The sequence below is a fragment of the Polypterus senegalus genome, chromosome 16 (genome assembly GCF_016835505.1).
Source record: "Polypterus senegalus isolate Bchr_013 chromosome 16, ASM1683550v1, whole genome shotgun sequence".
Lineage (NCBI taxonomy): Eukaryota > Metazoa > Chordata > Cladistia > Polypteriformes > Polypteridae > Polypterus > Polypterus senegalus.
Window position 1 is genome coordinate 73,157,477 of NC_053169.1, and position 15,175 is coordinate 73,172,651.

Genomic DNA, 15,175 nt, shown 5'->3' on the forward strand with positions numbered 1-15,175 from the left:
AATGTTCAAACTTCACCTAAATTTTCAAAAATGCTACTTATGGACCTATTAATTAGCTAATATATATATTTTTTTATTTATTACACTGAGTATTCTAGTATCACCAACAGTCTAAAGAATCGTTTTGTGCTTTGTTACTTGTAAAATGATAGTTTTGAAATAACTGAGGAAAACTAAAAGATGAAATTAAGGCAATATACCCAATACAAAATTGTGGCAATTTAGCTTTACTGTGTGACCCTGTTTAAGTTAATAAACTAGCCAGAGCTTCAAATGCAAAAGATCTGTAAACAGCTGTAACAAAACCTTGCCCTGTAAATAAGTCATCTTGGGTAAAGGCACCAGCCAAATATAAAATAACTATTATTAGTAAAAGCAAAGGGGGACAAAGTAGTGTGTGGGAGGTTAGCTGGAAACACTGTACTTGCATGTGTATAAGAGTGTCTTCTGTGATTAGCTATTCATGGTTGGCTTCTGTCTTGCGTTAAATGTTGCTGTGGTAAGCTCCTGTCTCCTTGTGACTTTGAATTGGATTGAGGGGGTTTTTACAGCATTTCTAAATGTAAAGCTGAAGTAAGAAAAGTAAGCATCCTTATTCAAGATATTAGTGGATGAGACTAGGTGCTTTATGCATTCAGATGGGCTTAAGAGGAGCCAGTTTTAAAAAAAAAAAAAAAAGGTATACATGATGGGTCTCAGTAAATCTAATCAAATTCCGCCTGTATGGACCTGGTATTCAGTTGACCCACACTGTGTATTGGAGGCCAGGTGAGAAATCTGACACGCAAGTCCTTAGTGATGAAAAACGCTCTTGGAACAAGAAACATCACTCTGCTTGTGGGAAATGAGTCAGAGTGCATGTTAAGAATTTAAAAATACCAATAACACCTCAGCTTGTCAATATTATCAGAACTAGCTTTAGAACTTTTTAATCACAAGAGGTTATTCTCTTGCTCTGGAGTTTCCATGCATGCCAAGACCTAGGTGGCTATGTGGGTATTCCTAAATTGGGAAAATGCATTTACAATTTGAATTAGAGGACGCAAGGGCCATCTCTGTTCAGCTTTGCATTGCTGACAGGAAAACTGACTGCTGTTTTATACCATTCAGGGTAATTAAATGTTTTAATAGTCAGCAGCTTTAAAAACCGTGTTATGCATTACACACAAATTTGCTCAACATCCCCAAATGCATACAGGTCAAGACCCTCGCTGTAAGAGATATTGGGTCATAGGTTTGAGAATGATCCCTACTTAAGCTCTATTGAAAGAAAAAAAAAAAAGTATATGTACAATTTATCAGTATTGGCACCAAAATAATCTCTAATCCTCCAACAGCTCTGTGGAGTAATACTTGATGGGGCATTACTACTTAAGAAAAGTTTATTTAACAAGATTTAACATTTATAACCGACACCCACATATTCTCAAAATGACAAATCATGAACTTTTTTGTCTTAAAAATTAAGTAATGCTAATGTTTTGTACAGACATTTTGGATAGATTCATACATTTTCAAAACTGGGATATGTCACAGGAAGCCAGAATGTGCCTGGGCAGCAATGGGAGCAACAACAGCCCATAGTCTAGACACTGATCCACTACACTTGCCAAATACATTCACATCAGGTAAATTTAGAGTTTCCAAACAGACCTACTGCATAACTGTAAGCTAATGTGAGCAGGAGGTTATGAAATTTCAATTACAGATCAGCCAAAGCCAAAAATAAATTCAAGATACAGATACACTTGAAAGATTGAAAGGACTTCAAAAGCTTTTCGGTATCTACATCTCTGTAGCATGAGATTATATGCCATTGTATGCTTTACTGTAACCTGTAATGTTGCAGTTCTAGCCTGCTCACTAGAAAAATTGGCATATAACAATTTAAACAACATTTATTGATCACTTTCAAATTTATATTTTAGATTTATTCCCCATTCATTTACCTGAAGTCACTTAATCCATTTGAACACATAAATGATGATTCTAGTACCACTATGTACAAGAGAGGAAGCAAGCAAAGGTGAAATAACTGTCTTGTCTTTTTCAGTGCAAACTAGTCCACACCCCCACTTTTAATTATAGTTGCCAGTTTAATCCAACGTATTAGGTCTTTGGGATACAGAAGGATATCATATAACACAGATGAAACCTATACACTGGAAGAATACACAAAGCGACATAAACAGACAGAAGACAAGAGTTCAAACCCAGTCTTCGTAACCTACCAGGTATCAGAACTAAAACAGGTCACTTCTGCTTTAATTCTTCTTAAGATAAACTATTTTGCACAACTATTCTTCTCATTACTAGTGGTGACCAAAGGGAGTATAGCAAAGTTAAAATTTGCAACAAGGGAAAACACACATCACAAGCGAAATTTGCACCACTACCACATTTTCATCTCCTAATTTCCTAAAAATGTATGGGATGAGTAAACAAACTGTAATAGAGCATATCCTAATTCTGTTAAATATGGTGGCTCACCACATGGTGTGGAGCTAAGTTTCTGACTCAGTATCTGGGCAGATTGGAGTAAGAGGTAATAATAAAGTCCAAGATGCATCATTCTAAACTTATTACTTGGTGGTTTATTGTTGTATGTCATAAGACAACAGATTTTTTTTTTGCACTAGTGGAACATAGGTTGAAAAGTTGGAGCTTGTCTTATAAGGAAGTCCAAAAGTAGCCAGCTGTTATTCATATTTAAATGATACAGCAAAACTTCCTATAGTAAATATTTTATTGAGGGTATTGCTATTAAAGGAGATTCTAGCTGTTACTAAACTTAAAGGTTTGCCTACTTTTTCCATCACTGACTTGGAAAATAAAGACTGATTAAAAGAGTGCCACTCAAAAACTGAATGGCATACCTTTTAAATATTCAATTTTAATTTTGATAAAATTAGATTACATTTAAGGTGCGAATCATGCAAGAATCCATAAAAATCACAAACTTTTTTTTTTTTTAACCACAACTATACATTAATTGCTTTTTTATTTTTAAATTAAAAATAATAAGATTTCAGGCCTGGGATATTAATGTTTACAGATGAAACAACTGAGTTGAAAATTCCTTCACAAACATAAAAAGAACAGATACTGAATTTCCAGTTATTGTCAATTTGTGATGGGGGGGTGAAACAAACCTGGTATCAATATCAGCAGCTTGAATTGTATTAAAAAGTAACTCAGCTACACCAACACCTTCCACATTGATAAGATGAGGTTGAAATAATGCTTCAGGAGCTTCAAACCGTTCTCCACCAACCTTGATAACTCTACCATCAGGGAGCTAAAAAAATAAATAAAATCATATTCAGACTAAAAACAGATATATTCTTTAACAACTGCTGCAAATTTCCACTAACTTAGGGTATCACAATTAAAATAAGAAATCACAAAAGTATGACAAACACTACAAAGCAAAACAAATTGCACACTTTATTACAAAAAGCATTGGTTTATGATTCTGTTCCTGAAAGACTCCATGTAGCTATAGTTTTTGTGATAACCAGTTTCACACTAAGTGAGTCAGTTACCTTCTAATTAATCTCATTTTTTTTAATAAACTGTTTTTTTTCCTTTCACTTATTCTGTAATTAGAAAAGATTAATCACCATGTGATTTAGGCTCATGAGAAATTTGTACATTTTGTATTTTGGAACAGCCTTAAGTTCTTAACTTTTGTCATTTTCCAACTAATTCTCCTTTAGTTTTACTATAATGGTGACAATTAACAATGAATGAAGGAGACACCTGGGCAAACACTGAATGATCCATAATCATCTTATTATGGAGACTGATATAACAGAGAAACCTGCTGGGCAAACACTTTTTCTCTGGATACTAGTGCTGTATTCAAAATATCAATACATCAATATATTGTAAACAGTACTTGGAAGTTCTAAAAACCTCTTCAAACTATTATTCTTTTAACAGGCTCCAAGTTCCCGTGGAACTCATGTTTGGGCAAAATTACAACCCTCAATCAGAAACAGGCCAATGATTTTTCAGTTTTAAATTATGCACAATCTTGACAAGGAGAGGATTTACTAAGGGACACAACTTCACTAAGGGGTAATATTTTCTGAGAAAGACTCAACTAAGAAAAAAAAATAACTGCAAAATCTGAAGTTTACATCTAGTTCACCGACATACAGTGGTGCCTTGTACTTTGAACTTAATTTAATTCAGAAGGCTATTTGAACTCTGAATTGTTCGAAGTCTAAATCAATTTTCCCCATTAGAAATAATGGAAAATGAATTAATCTCTTCCCAGACCCTAAACAGTACCTATTTTGATAAGTTTAATGTAAAAATAACACAATTAAAATTCCCTAAGCAACAAGTTAAAAAATGAAAACAAATAAAATACGTAAATACTGTACAATAAAATAAAATGTATGGGAGAAACAGTGGCTGGGTGCTCTTCCTTTTGCCTCTTTATTTGTGCCTTTTTGTATGTTTTGATGACAACATTTTGCTGGGAGAATAACATCTAGAGTCAGCAAGATCTGCTAAACAGAGGACTACGCAGCAAGTTCACTGTTACAGCCGAGTTTCTCTGCTTTCATAAAAACCCAGCAGACACAGCCAGGCGTCAAAAGACCCAATGGATTACCATCCCAACAGGTAGGAGATAAAAGCTCCATCTGTTGCTGCATTTTTTTCACTGCAGTCCAAACTCCAGATCACATTTCTCTTGAATTTAGTGTTCGAACACTGAAACGTTTAAAGTTAGAATCATTTGTATGTAAATTTGTAAAGTACACTATTAAAGTTTTAGTTAAAGAAATAATGGAATAATTCATTAAATTGGGCATTTCTTCCACTGAATTGAACAAAGATTATGGAGAGGACCCCTTAAAATGGGTTAAACAACAAATTAAGCCTGGTACAAAAAATGCTCTCATCAGAATAAAATCTAATACTGTGATATGGCAGTTTCATCCCTGATGGATCCAAGTTCCTGAATTACAATTAACAACCAGCTCCAAATTCACCTTCTTGCAGTATTAAATTAACTTTTTTTTTTTTTTAAATTCAAGTTTTACGTAAACTGATATTACAATATATTGCAGTGAATTACAGTTTTACCATTTACATATTATGCTTCCTCTTTTATATAAATATTTCGGGGGGGGGTCTAAGAAATTCATTTTTTTTGTGTAAAAATGTACAAAGCAGGGACAAATCCCACAGAAAAAAAAAGCTTAAATGGATAAATGCATTCTTAAAATCTGTGCAAAGGGTTTCTCAAGGTGATAGACAAAAACTCTTATTTTAAAAGGTAGTGAGACTTCAATTGTGCAAAAAATGCTACTTATTTTGATTTCTTCTTCTTTATGGTTGTTGTGAGGTCACATGACTCGACAAATCATTGCAGATTAACATACATTTTCTAGCAAACATCAGTCCCAAGCCTGACTCACAGTGGGAGTGCTAGTATTTATGTTCTGTTTATTTAGCACTGTCTTGAATCACTATGGCTTTGTTTTTTGCTTTATTATGGTTACAAACTTTGGAAGGTGACTGTGTAGCAGTGAATTATATTGTGATTTCAGTCTTGTATTGTCTATTTATTGAAAGAGTGCTTGTAGAGAGAGTAGGGAGCAGGTCGAGGGGACACTGGATAGTTGGAGGCTTGCTCTAGAGAGAAGAATAAAGTTCAGTAAGAACAAGACAGAATACATATGTGTGAATGGGAGGGAGGTCAGAGGAATGGTGAGGATGCAGGGAGTAGAGTTGGAGAAGGTGGATGAGTTTAAATACTTGGGATCAACAATTCAGAGTAATGGGGATTGTGGAAGAGAGGTGAAAAAGAGTGTGCAGGCAGGGTGGATGGGGTGGAGAAGACAGTCAGGAGTTATTTGTGACAGGTATCAGCAAGAGTGAAAGGGAAGGTCTTCAGGACAGTAGTGAGACCAGTTATGTTATATAGTAGACTGTGTCACTGACCAAAAAAAAAAAAACAGGAGACATAGCTGGAGGTGGCAGAGTTAAATATGCTAAGATTTGCACTGCGTGTGACAAGCACAGACAGGATTAGAAATTAGTACATTAGAGGATCAGCTCAAGTTGGATGGTTGGGAGACAAAGTCAGAGAGGAGAGATTGCGTTGGTTTGGTCATGTACAGAGAAGAGATGCTGGGTATATTAGGAAAAGGCTGTTAAGGATAGAGCTGCCAGGCAAGAGGAAGGCCTAAGAGAAGGTTTATGGATGTGGTGAGAGAGGACATGCAGGTGGTGGGTGTAACAGAGCAAGATGCAGAAGACAGAATGATATGGAAGAAGATAATCTGCTGTGGCAAACCTTAACAGGAGTAGCCGAAAGAAGAAGAAGAAAATTGTCTATTTATTGAAAGACACTTTAGTTAATATCTGTTCAGTTTTTCTGGGATATGTAAAATGATATTTTGTTCTTAAACAATTCTCCAAGTTAGGACGTTTACAAAGATTTACTTTTTGAGAGTTCCGTTCTTAGCGAAATGCTAAGATTAAAACACAAGACAGTTTTAAGTTTGGAATTTTGAACTTTGTGTCCGAGATTTACTATAGGGCGGCACGGTGGCGCAGTGGTAGCGCTGCTGCCTCACAGTTAGAGACCCACATCCCGGGTCTTCCCTGTGTGGAGTTTGAATGTTCTCCCCGTGTCTGCGTGGGTTTCCTCCGGGCGCTCCGGTTTCCTTCCACAGTCCAAAGACATGCCGGTTAGGTGGATTGGCGATTCTGAATTGGCCCTAGTGTGTGCTTGGTGTGTGGGTGTGTTTGTGTGTGTCCTGTGTTGGGTTGGCACCCTACCCAGGATTGGTTCCTGCCTTGTGCCCTGTGTTGGCTGGGATTGGCTCCAGCGGACCCCCGTGACCCTGTGTTCGGATTCAGCGGGTTGGAAAATGGATGGATGGATTTACTATAGCATGTACTATGGCATACAAAACATCTATTAGAAAAAAAACATTAAATACCAATAAATTAATTGGTACATCATGATTTTTTTTTTAATTAAAAACATTTTCCATCTAAATTCACTAAAACTTTATAAAAAAGATTTGTCCTGACATTTAACCATTAGTAAAACAAAAAACATGACACTCACCGTGTAGGATTCTACTAGCACAGTTGTCTCAATTGCTAATTTCTGCTCTTGCTCAACATTGTAACCCACATAGCACAGTTTTTCTTTCATCATGCGAACAGTCTCGAAGTCAGCAGAATGATTAAAGGCATAACCTCTCAACAAAAGCAACTAAAGCAAAAATAAAAAGTTAGAATTCATATAAAAATTTGATCTCATTCTATTCTACCCTTCATAAAATATGGTTTGCAGATTATTATTCACAATAATTAGATAACAATCTCCTGAGATGAGTGATGTTAACTACTCAAAATCAAAAAATTAAAAAAGTTAATGCCTTAAAAAGATTATTTTTTCCAAGAATTCTACATTTACATCTGACACTTACTGGCTTGTCATTTTAGGATCAAAAATAAATTAACATTTTATGCTGAACTCACCGAATATATAAATGCAGACATTTTTAACAGCTGCAATACAGAAAAACAATACAGCGGCATCCTGAATACATGCTCTGTGCATGGTTACAAAAACTTTAAAGTAGATACAAGCTACAGTAGTAGCAAATAAAGTAAACTCATGAGTAATAAAGTAAAACTTCTAAGCTAGTCTATTTAAATTTTTGCAAAAAACAATTTAGTCTGCCACAATATAATGAGTATCTGTAAATCAATTTATTTAAAGAGCCTTTTAGGAATTCATAACAACCCAAAAGCTCTGAACAGGTCACTTTCAAATTAAGCACAGTAAACAGATGAAATCTTCATAGAGAAGGAATTAAATTAATATTAAGCCAAAAAAATTAAGATACGCAAGGTTCATTGCAGACTTCTATAATACTTTTAAGTAGCTCTTGATATTAAAACTGATGTAATATGTTTTAGTATAGCAATTATCTTATGTTTACATACATACCACAGAAAAAGGTTAAATGCCAAAAAAAAATTCTTTTTAAAGAATGGTGCTTTTACCTTGATGAGGTAGCGAGTTATGTCTCTGCCAGCAATATCTAATCTCCTTGTAAGATGAGGCAGTGAAAATCCTTCATATACTGGGCAGATGTGTGTTACACCATCCCCAGAGTCAACCACCACTCCTGTGAGTAAACCTGAGGATACAAATTATTTGTAACAGTCTTGAGCCAGATACATGGTTTGTGCTTTAAATAGTTTTCAGGTAGAAAAGGTATGACAGAGTTGTGAATACTCAGATTTTTTTAAAGCCAATGTATTGGATGACATCTGTCTGGTTTAAAAGAAATATTTAGCTTGTAAAATATTTGCCTTGTTTTGTAAAAAATGACAATATTTGGAGGTAAAAAAAAAGATAATACAAAAATCCAAAATTATGTTTACAATCTAAAAGACTGTAGAAATTCTGGAATGTTTAGCTGCAGAAAAAAGTACTAGTAAACTCTTAAACTCACTCATTTAAGAGGACGTTTCTCTAGTGGCCATTGCATTTTATTTATAACAATTTGTGTACGATTATTTGAAGGAATATAAATGTACACGTTTTAATCACCAACAGTCATAAGGAAGAATGAATAAGATAACAGCAGATTTTTCTCTCAATTTTACAGCCAAACACCAAACCAATCAATGGTTATTCGCTTGCTGTTCAGTTCTGATCTAACAATCCCGGCCAGATCTTCATGCCGCTGCAAAGAAAACACTCAATAGTTGCCTCATTTACGGATGCAAACTCAGGTTTTTTTATTAATCGTTTTTGCGACAGCAAGACTGCAGTCTGAAATGCAGGTAGGCCTAGTGCTTTACCACTGCAAAAGCCTTTTGCTAATTATTCAAGTTATATTAAATGTTTTCCTATTTATTATTGCATAGTCTATGGGAGGTTCTTATAACCTCCACAAGCTGAATTGAATTGGTAAATTCTATTTCTTGTCTCACTGGTTATAGATTAGACTCAGTTAGTGACCTGCCTTGCCGTGTCTAAGGAAAGGAAGGCACACAGTTTTAAACCGTGCCTTAACATGCCCAATAGAGCATGTTACGTTATTTACTATTGAACTTGCAGTGCCGTATGTTCTGAGCATATTGAAGGCAAAGTAAAATATTTTTAAGTTTAGAAACAACTGAAGTTAGACAAGAAGTTTAAGCTTGGAGAAGAAACAATTTTTCCCTTTTTTTTTTGCTTTTCATTCTGTGTGTGTAACAACCTTTTCTTTATTCTTGTGTGGACTGTTTGCCTTAAATTTTCACTAAACCTTTCAAAATAAACTTTTGGACTAAGATTTCTTTCGGCATGTGTTTGACTTGTGCTTGATCCTGCCTTACTCCCCAGCAGCTACAACCACCGAGAAGCTGTATGTTAAGCACAGCAATTTTAGATAAGAGTTTTTCAACATTTGCCACATTACTCTTTTTAAAATAACCTCACAGTGGGAAGGCAGACACCAGATTTCACAATGGTGATGGACCTTAAACCACAACCTGGTAACACTACACTACACCCTGTTAAAAACTTTGTAATATTGCAGCGTTCTAAATATACTGCTCAAAAGAATTAAAGGAACACTTTATAATCAGAGTATAGCATAAAGTCAATGAAACTTATGGGATATTAATCTGGTCAGTTAAGTAGCAGAGGGGGTTGTTAATCAGTTTCAGCTGCTGTGGTGTTAATGAAATTTAACAACAGATGCACTAGAGGGGCAACAATGAGATGACCCCCAAAACAGGAATGGTTTAACAGGTGGAGGCCACTGACATTTTTCCCTCCTCATCTTTTCTGACTGTTTTCACTAGTTTTGCATTTGGCTACAGTCAGTGTCACTACTGGTAGCATGAGGCGATACCTGGACCCCACAGAGGTTGCACAGGTAGTCCAACTTCTCCAGGATGGCACATCAATATGTGTCATTGCCAGAAGGTTTGCTGTGTCTCCCTGCACAGTCTCAAGGGCATGGAGGAGATTCTAGGAGACAAGCAGTTACTCTAGGAGAGCTGGAGAGGGCCATAGAAGGTCCATAACCCATCAGCAGGACCAGTATCTGCTCCTTTGGGCAAGGAGGAACAGGATGAGCACTGCCAGAGCCCTACAAAATGACCTCCAGCAGGCCACTGGTGTGAATGTCTCTGACCAAACAACCAGAAAGACTTCATGAGGGTGACCCAAGGGCCCCATGTCCTCTAATGGGGCCTGAGCTCACTGCCCAGCAGCATGCAGCTCGACTGGCATTCGCCATAGAATACCAGAATTGGCAGATGCACCACTGGTGCCCTGTGCTTTTCACAGATGAGAGCAGGTTCACCCTGAGCACGTGACAGAAGTGAAAGGGTCTGGAGAAGCCATGGAGAACATTATGCTGCCTGTAACATCATTCAGCATGAGCAGTTTGGTGGTGGGTTAATGATTGTCTGGGGAGGCATATCCATGGAGGGTCACACAGACCGCTACAGGCTTGACAAAGGCACCTTGGCTGCCATTAGGTATCAGGATGAAATCCTTGGACCCATTGTCAGTCCCTATGCTGGTACAGTGGCTCCTGGTGCACGACAATTCCTGGCCTCATGTGGTGAGAGTATGCAGGCAGTTCCTGGAGGATGAAGGAATTGATACCATTGACTGGCCACCACACTTTCCTGACCTAAATCCAATAGAACACCTCTGGGACATTATGTTTTGGTCCATCCAATGCCACCATGTTGCACCTCAGACTGTCCAGGAGCTCAGTGATGCCCTGGTCCAGATCTGGGAGGAGATCCCCCACAACATCATCTGTCATCTCATTAGAAGCATGCACCGATGTTGTCAGGTATGTATACAAGAACACAGGGGCCATACAAAGTGCTGCGTACAATTTTGAGTTGCTGCAATTAAATTTTGGCAAAATGGACTAGCCTGCCGCATAATTTTTTCACTCTGATTTTTGGGGCGTCTTTGAATTCAGGGCTCTGTAGGTTGATCATTTTCATTTCCATCAAACGATGTAGCATCCTTTCGTTCCTAACACATTACCCAGTCTATATCAGTATAGATATCCAGGAGGATTTTTTTTTCCCATTGAGATCTGATGTGTTTTCAAAGTGTTCCTTTAATTTTTTTGAGCATTTTATATTAAGATTGCATTTTGATAATTTGATTTTGATGAAATATTATAGGAAGTTGTTCTGTGACATTGCACATACTGAAGCATTAGAACCAATAAACTGATTAAAACTAAATGTATACATGTAACGTCAACTCTGCTGATAATGATTGTATGCTTACATCAGGTGTTGACAATGCATCACTGGTAAATGTATTTTTGAGGAATAAATCATTTGTTGACAAACTCTATATAGACTTGGGTTATCAGATTAGATATTACTATTTGAATAAAATTAGAATCTATATAAAAGAATTATTTGCAGGCAAACACTAACAATCAATTATAAGAGAAAGGTTCTTCATTTTACCTTGCACTAATTTTGGCATTGTATTATTCCAAATATGCTATACTAGAATACTTCTGTATTTTGTATGTGTCCTGCACACTACTTCTACAATCAGATTTTTAATCGTTAGTTTGTATCATCTACCACATGCTCTGCTTTTTGATTAATTTGTGTACCAACAACAGATTTGAAACACTTCTCCAGCCAGCTAAAAGTACTGTGCTGCTCCTGATCCTGTTCTTTTTTACTCCTGTACACGTGATTGCTGATGTTTTTGTATTAAAATCGTTAAGCATTTATTGTAGAAAACAAAAACTGGTTTTCTTTTTTGTTAAGTATAATGGGAAATAACTGACAATTTCAATTTTTCCTTTTATTATAATAATGACTTTAAAAGTGACAATTTTAAAGACCATTTTTTTCAGGATTTCATTTCGTTACATCAACAAACACGCATCTCTTAGAGGCTGCAGGTTTGACACAATTCCTAAAACAAAAACGTAGTGAAAAATATTGTAAGTATTAAAGTTACATGTGTTAAATCTGTAAAGTTTAATCCTTAATGTTATCCTTTCACCACTGCTCCCCAGCCACAGCACTCAACCAGAATCCTGCTCTAAAAACATATCAAACCAGGCTGCTCTGCACATTTGATCTACATTTCACAAGAAAGGTACATGGTGCAGCTGAGGGCTTTAGGAGAGGGTAGGGTGACAGGGACTAAAGTAAATAGTGCATTCAATGTATTAAATAATCATGAATGAGTATTTATGGGCTTCATATTGGCATTACAGGCATAAGAAGTGTCCCGGTTTCATATAGCATTTCTCTTTGATCATGTCACTTTCCACATGCAGAAAATTCAAAAGAAGAATTAATGAAGAATTAGTGCATAAGTCATAAAAACTACATTATCATGAGATGCAGTATGAGCAAAAACTCAAATACCAACTAAAATGGTGTAAAAAAAGGTAAGTACAAATTTTCATGTGGAAATACTTGGAACTTTCATATTCAATTATTTACTTATTCTTAAACTGTATATTCAAAACCTAATGTCTGCATAATCTGACAGTCTTTAATACAGACAGACAGACTTAATAGCAACAGGTTCTTTCTTTATTGAAAGAGAAATAAGCTTTAATGGTTCAGAGTCTAAACACTCTCCAATGAACCAAAGAGTTTTGACAAATTTTTAAATATTTACATAGCCCATTCAGTTCATTTACAAAACCTAATTGGGATGTCCTACTAGCTACTGAAGCTATGTTCTCATGCATTAATTCAAAGATAAAGACACATACTGTATACACCAAGCATCTATATTCATTATCTGTGGCATAACTGCTTTTTAGAAATGTAACTGTAGATGTGTAAAGAAAAGTTAAAACACTGAAAGTTTGCGGTCTACACTGAATTAGATTCTAGTTAGGCTTAGAAATAAATCTTTTCACTCTGGCATTGTGTACAGTATGTATTATTTATTTCCTTAGAACAAATATGCTTATATCCACTTTGGGGATCACTCCATTCACTCCACGTTTGCCGAATCCTGCACATTTTGATGAGCTTCACCAATCAAAATGTCATTGCCTAACTGGCGTCATTTCTGTTGATGCTAATTAAGTTATCAAGCTCCATTATTGGCTGACCTGATCTGCTACATGAGTAATAGGTTGGGTGCAAATACATATACACACACACACACACACACACACACACACACACACACACAGAGTATATACGTATAAACACACATACATATATTTAGTGAAGGAACTCCTGGATGGATAGGTGACCTGGTGGGTGGTACTTTGCTTCTTGGACTTACTTCCTGGATGCCATGCAGGTGCTTCTCCAGTCTAGATTCCCATAGGGCTGCAGAAGAATGAAGTTGGACCATGCTGCCCTAGCTAGGACTCATGGAGGTAGCTCTTTGGAGGCAGCTTACCAGCCCTCAATCTGACTGACCTGGAAGTGCTTCCAGGGTATACTGGTACCACTTTAAAAGAAGCATGCCCTCTTCAACCAAGGATGGCACAGTTTGGAGTTGAATAGTGTTGGAATGGAGGCAAAATAAGGAAGGTAGGTAGGAGGTTAATAAAAAAAATTAGAGTTACTTGAACCTGGGATCGTTTATAACTGTTGTGTTTGTGATTTTAAGATGCAAAATGCTCTGTACAGGCTACAAACACACACACACACAGTATATACAGTTAAGTGAGAAGAAGATGAACAGATCACCAAAAGTCATAAAGATGATACATTTCTTTCCAACTGTATTGTTTTGTTTTGTACACTTATACAGTGAAAAAAAGAAAGGAGCATCATACAATAGTGTGGACACTCCAATATCACTGATGGCTTAGATAACTTTTACAAAGGTCTCTGGCCTTAATTACATTGTTAGGTCTATGGCTTGTTTACAGCAGTCTGTAGGAAGCCCCAGGTGATGCAAATTGCAAAGCTACAGTATATAAATTCTTTGACTCCTCATAAGTTGTTTTAACAATCAGAAGCCATGTGTTCTTCTAAACAGCTGCCTGGCATTCTTAAAAATACGAATAATTTATGCTCACAAAGCAGAAGGCGGCTATAAGAAGTCAGGAAAGCCTTTTCCAGTAGCTGTTTCCTCAGTTCAAAATATTAAGAAATGGCAGTGAATAGCAATGCCAGAGGTCAAGTTGAGGGCTAGAAGGCCAAGAAAACTTTCTGAACGAACTGCTCATTGGACTGGTAAAAAGGGAGATAAAATCCCCCATTTTACAGTACGAGACCTTCAGGAAGATTTAGCAGACTCTGGAGTGGTGATGAACTATACAGCAACAACTCAACAAATATAACCTTCATGGTAGTATCATCAGAAGAAAATCTTTCCTGCATTCTAGTCACCAAATACATCGCCTAAAGTTAGCAAACGAACATCTAAATACGCCTGGTGCATTTGGGGAAACAGGTTCCGTGGACTGATGAAGTTAAACTAGAACTTTTTAGCCACAATGTGCAAAGGCATGTTTAGAGAAAAAAAGGGTGCCAAATTCCAGGAAAAGAACACCTCTCCAACAATTAAGCATGGGGTGGACAGATTGTGCTTTGGGCTCGTGTTGCAGTCAGTGACACAGTGAACATGTCATTGGTAGAAGGAAGAATTTAATTAAATAAATGCTAGCAAATTCTGGAAGCAAGCATCACACAATCTGTAAAAACAAGTTGAGTGGATGGGTCCTACAACAAGATAAAAATACACCTCAAAGTCTACAATGGATTACCTCAAGCTAACGGTCTTTCCAAGGACTTCACAGTCCCCTGACCTAAATATCATTGAAATTCGGTGAATACATCTCAAAAGAACAGTGAATGCAAGAAAGCCCAAGAATCTTAAAGAATTAGATGCCATTTGCATAGACAAATGGGCAAAAATACCCTAATTATGATCTGAAAGACTCTTACCAGGCTACAAAAAAAAAGTTTGCAAACTGTCACTTGCCAAAGAGGGTGTTGCTAAATACTGTCAGGTGCCTATAATTTTGGTTCAGGCCCTTTTAATGTTATTGGTATTTTGTACCTGTGAATGATGGACATAAAAAAATGTAACAGTGCTTAAAATATTAAATGTGTCATCTTTAACTTTATATCTATAACTGTATATCTATCTATCTATCTACTGTATATCTATCTATCTATCTACTGTATA

General features: G+C 36.5%; 1 protein-coding gene across 2 annotated transcripts in view; it reads right to left on the bottom strand.

The window, feature by feature from the left end:
- Positions 1–15,175, bottom strand: part of LOC120516717 (actin-related protein 2-B) — a 94,317-nt gene that overhangs the window by 12,639 nt on the left and 66,503 nt on the right. For both annotated transcript variants that reach the window (XM_039738594.1, XM_039738595.1), the window contains 3 exons: positions 8,053–8,189; positions 7,103–7,252; positions 3,153–3,298 (listed from right to left, as the gene is read on the bottom strand). In XM_039738594.1, coding sequence (XP_039594528.1) covers positions 3,153–3,298; positions 7,103–7,252; positions 8,053–8,189 — 433 coding nt within the window. The remainder of the gene's footprint in view (positions 1–3,152; positions 3,299–7,102; positions 7,253–8,052; positions 8,190–15,175) is intronic.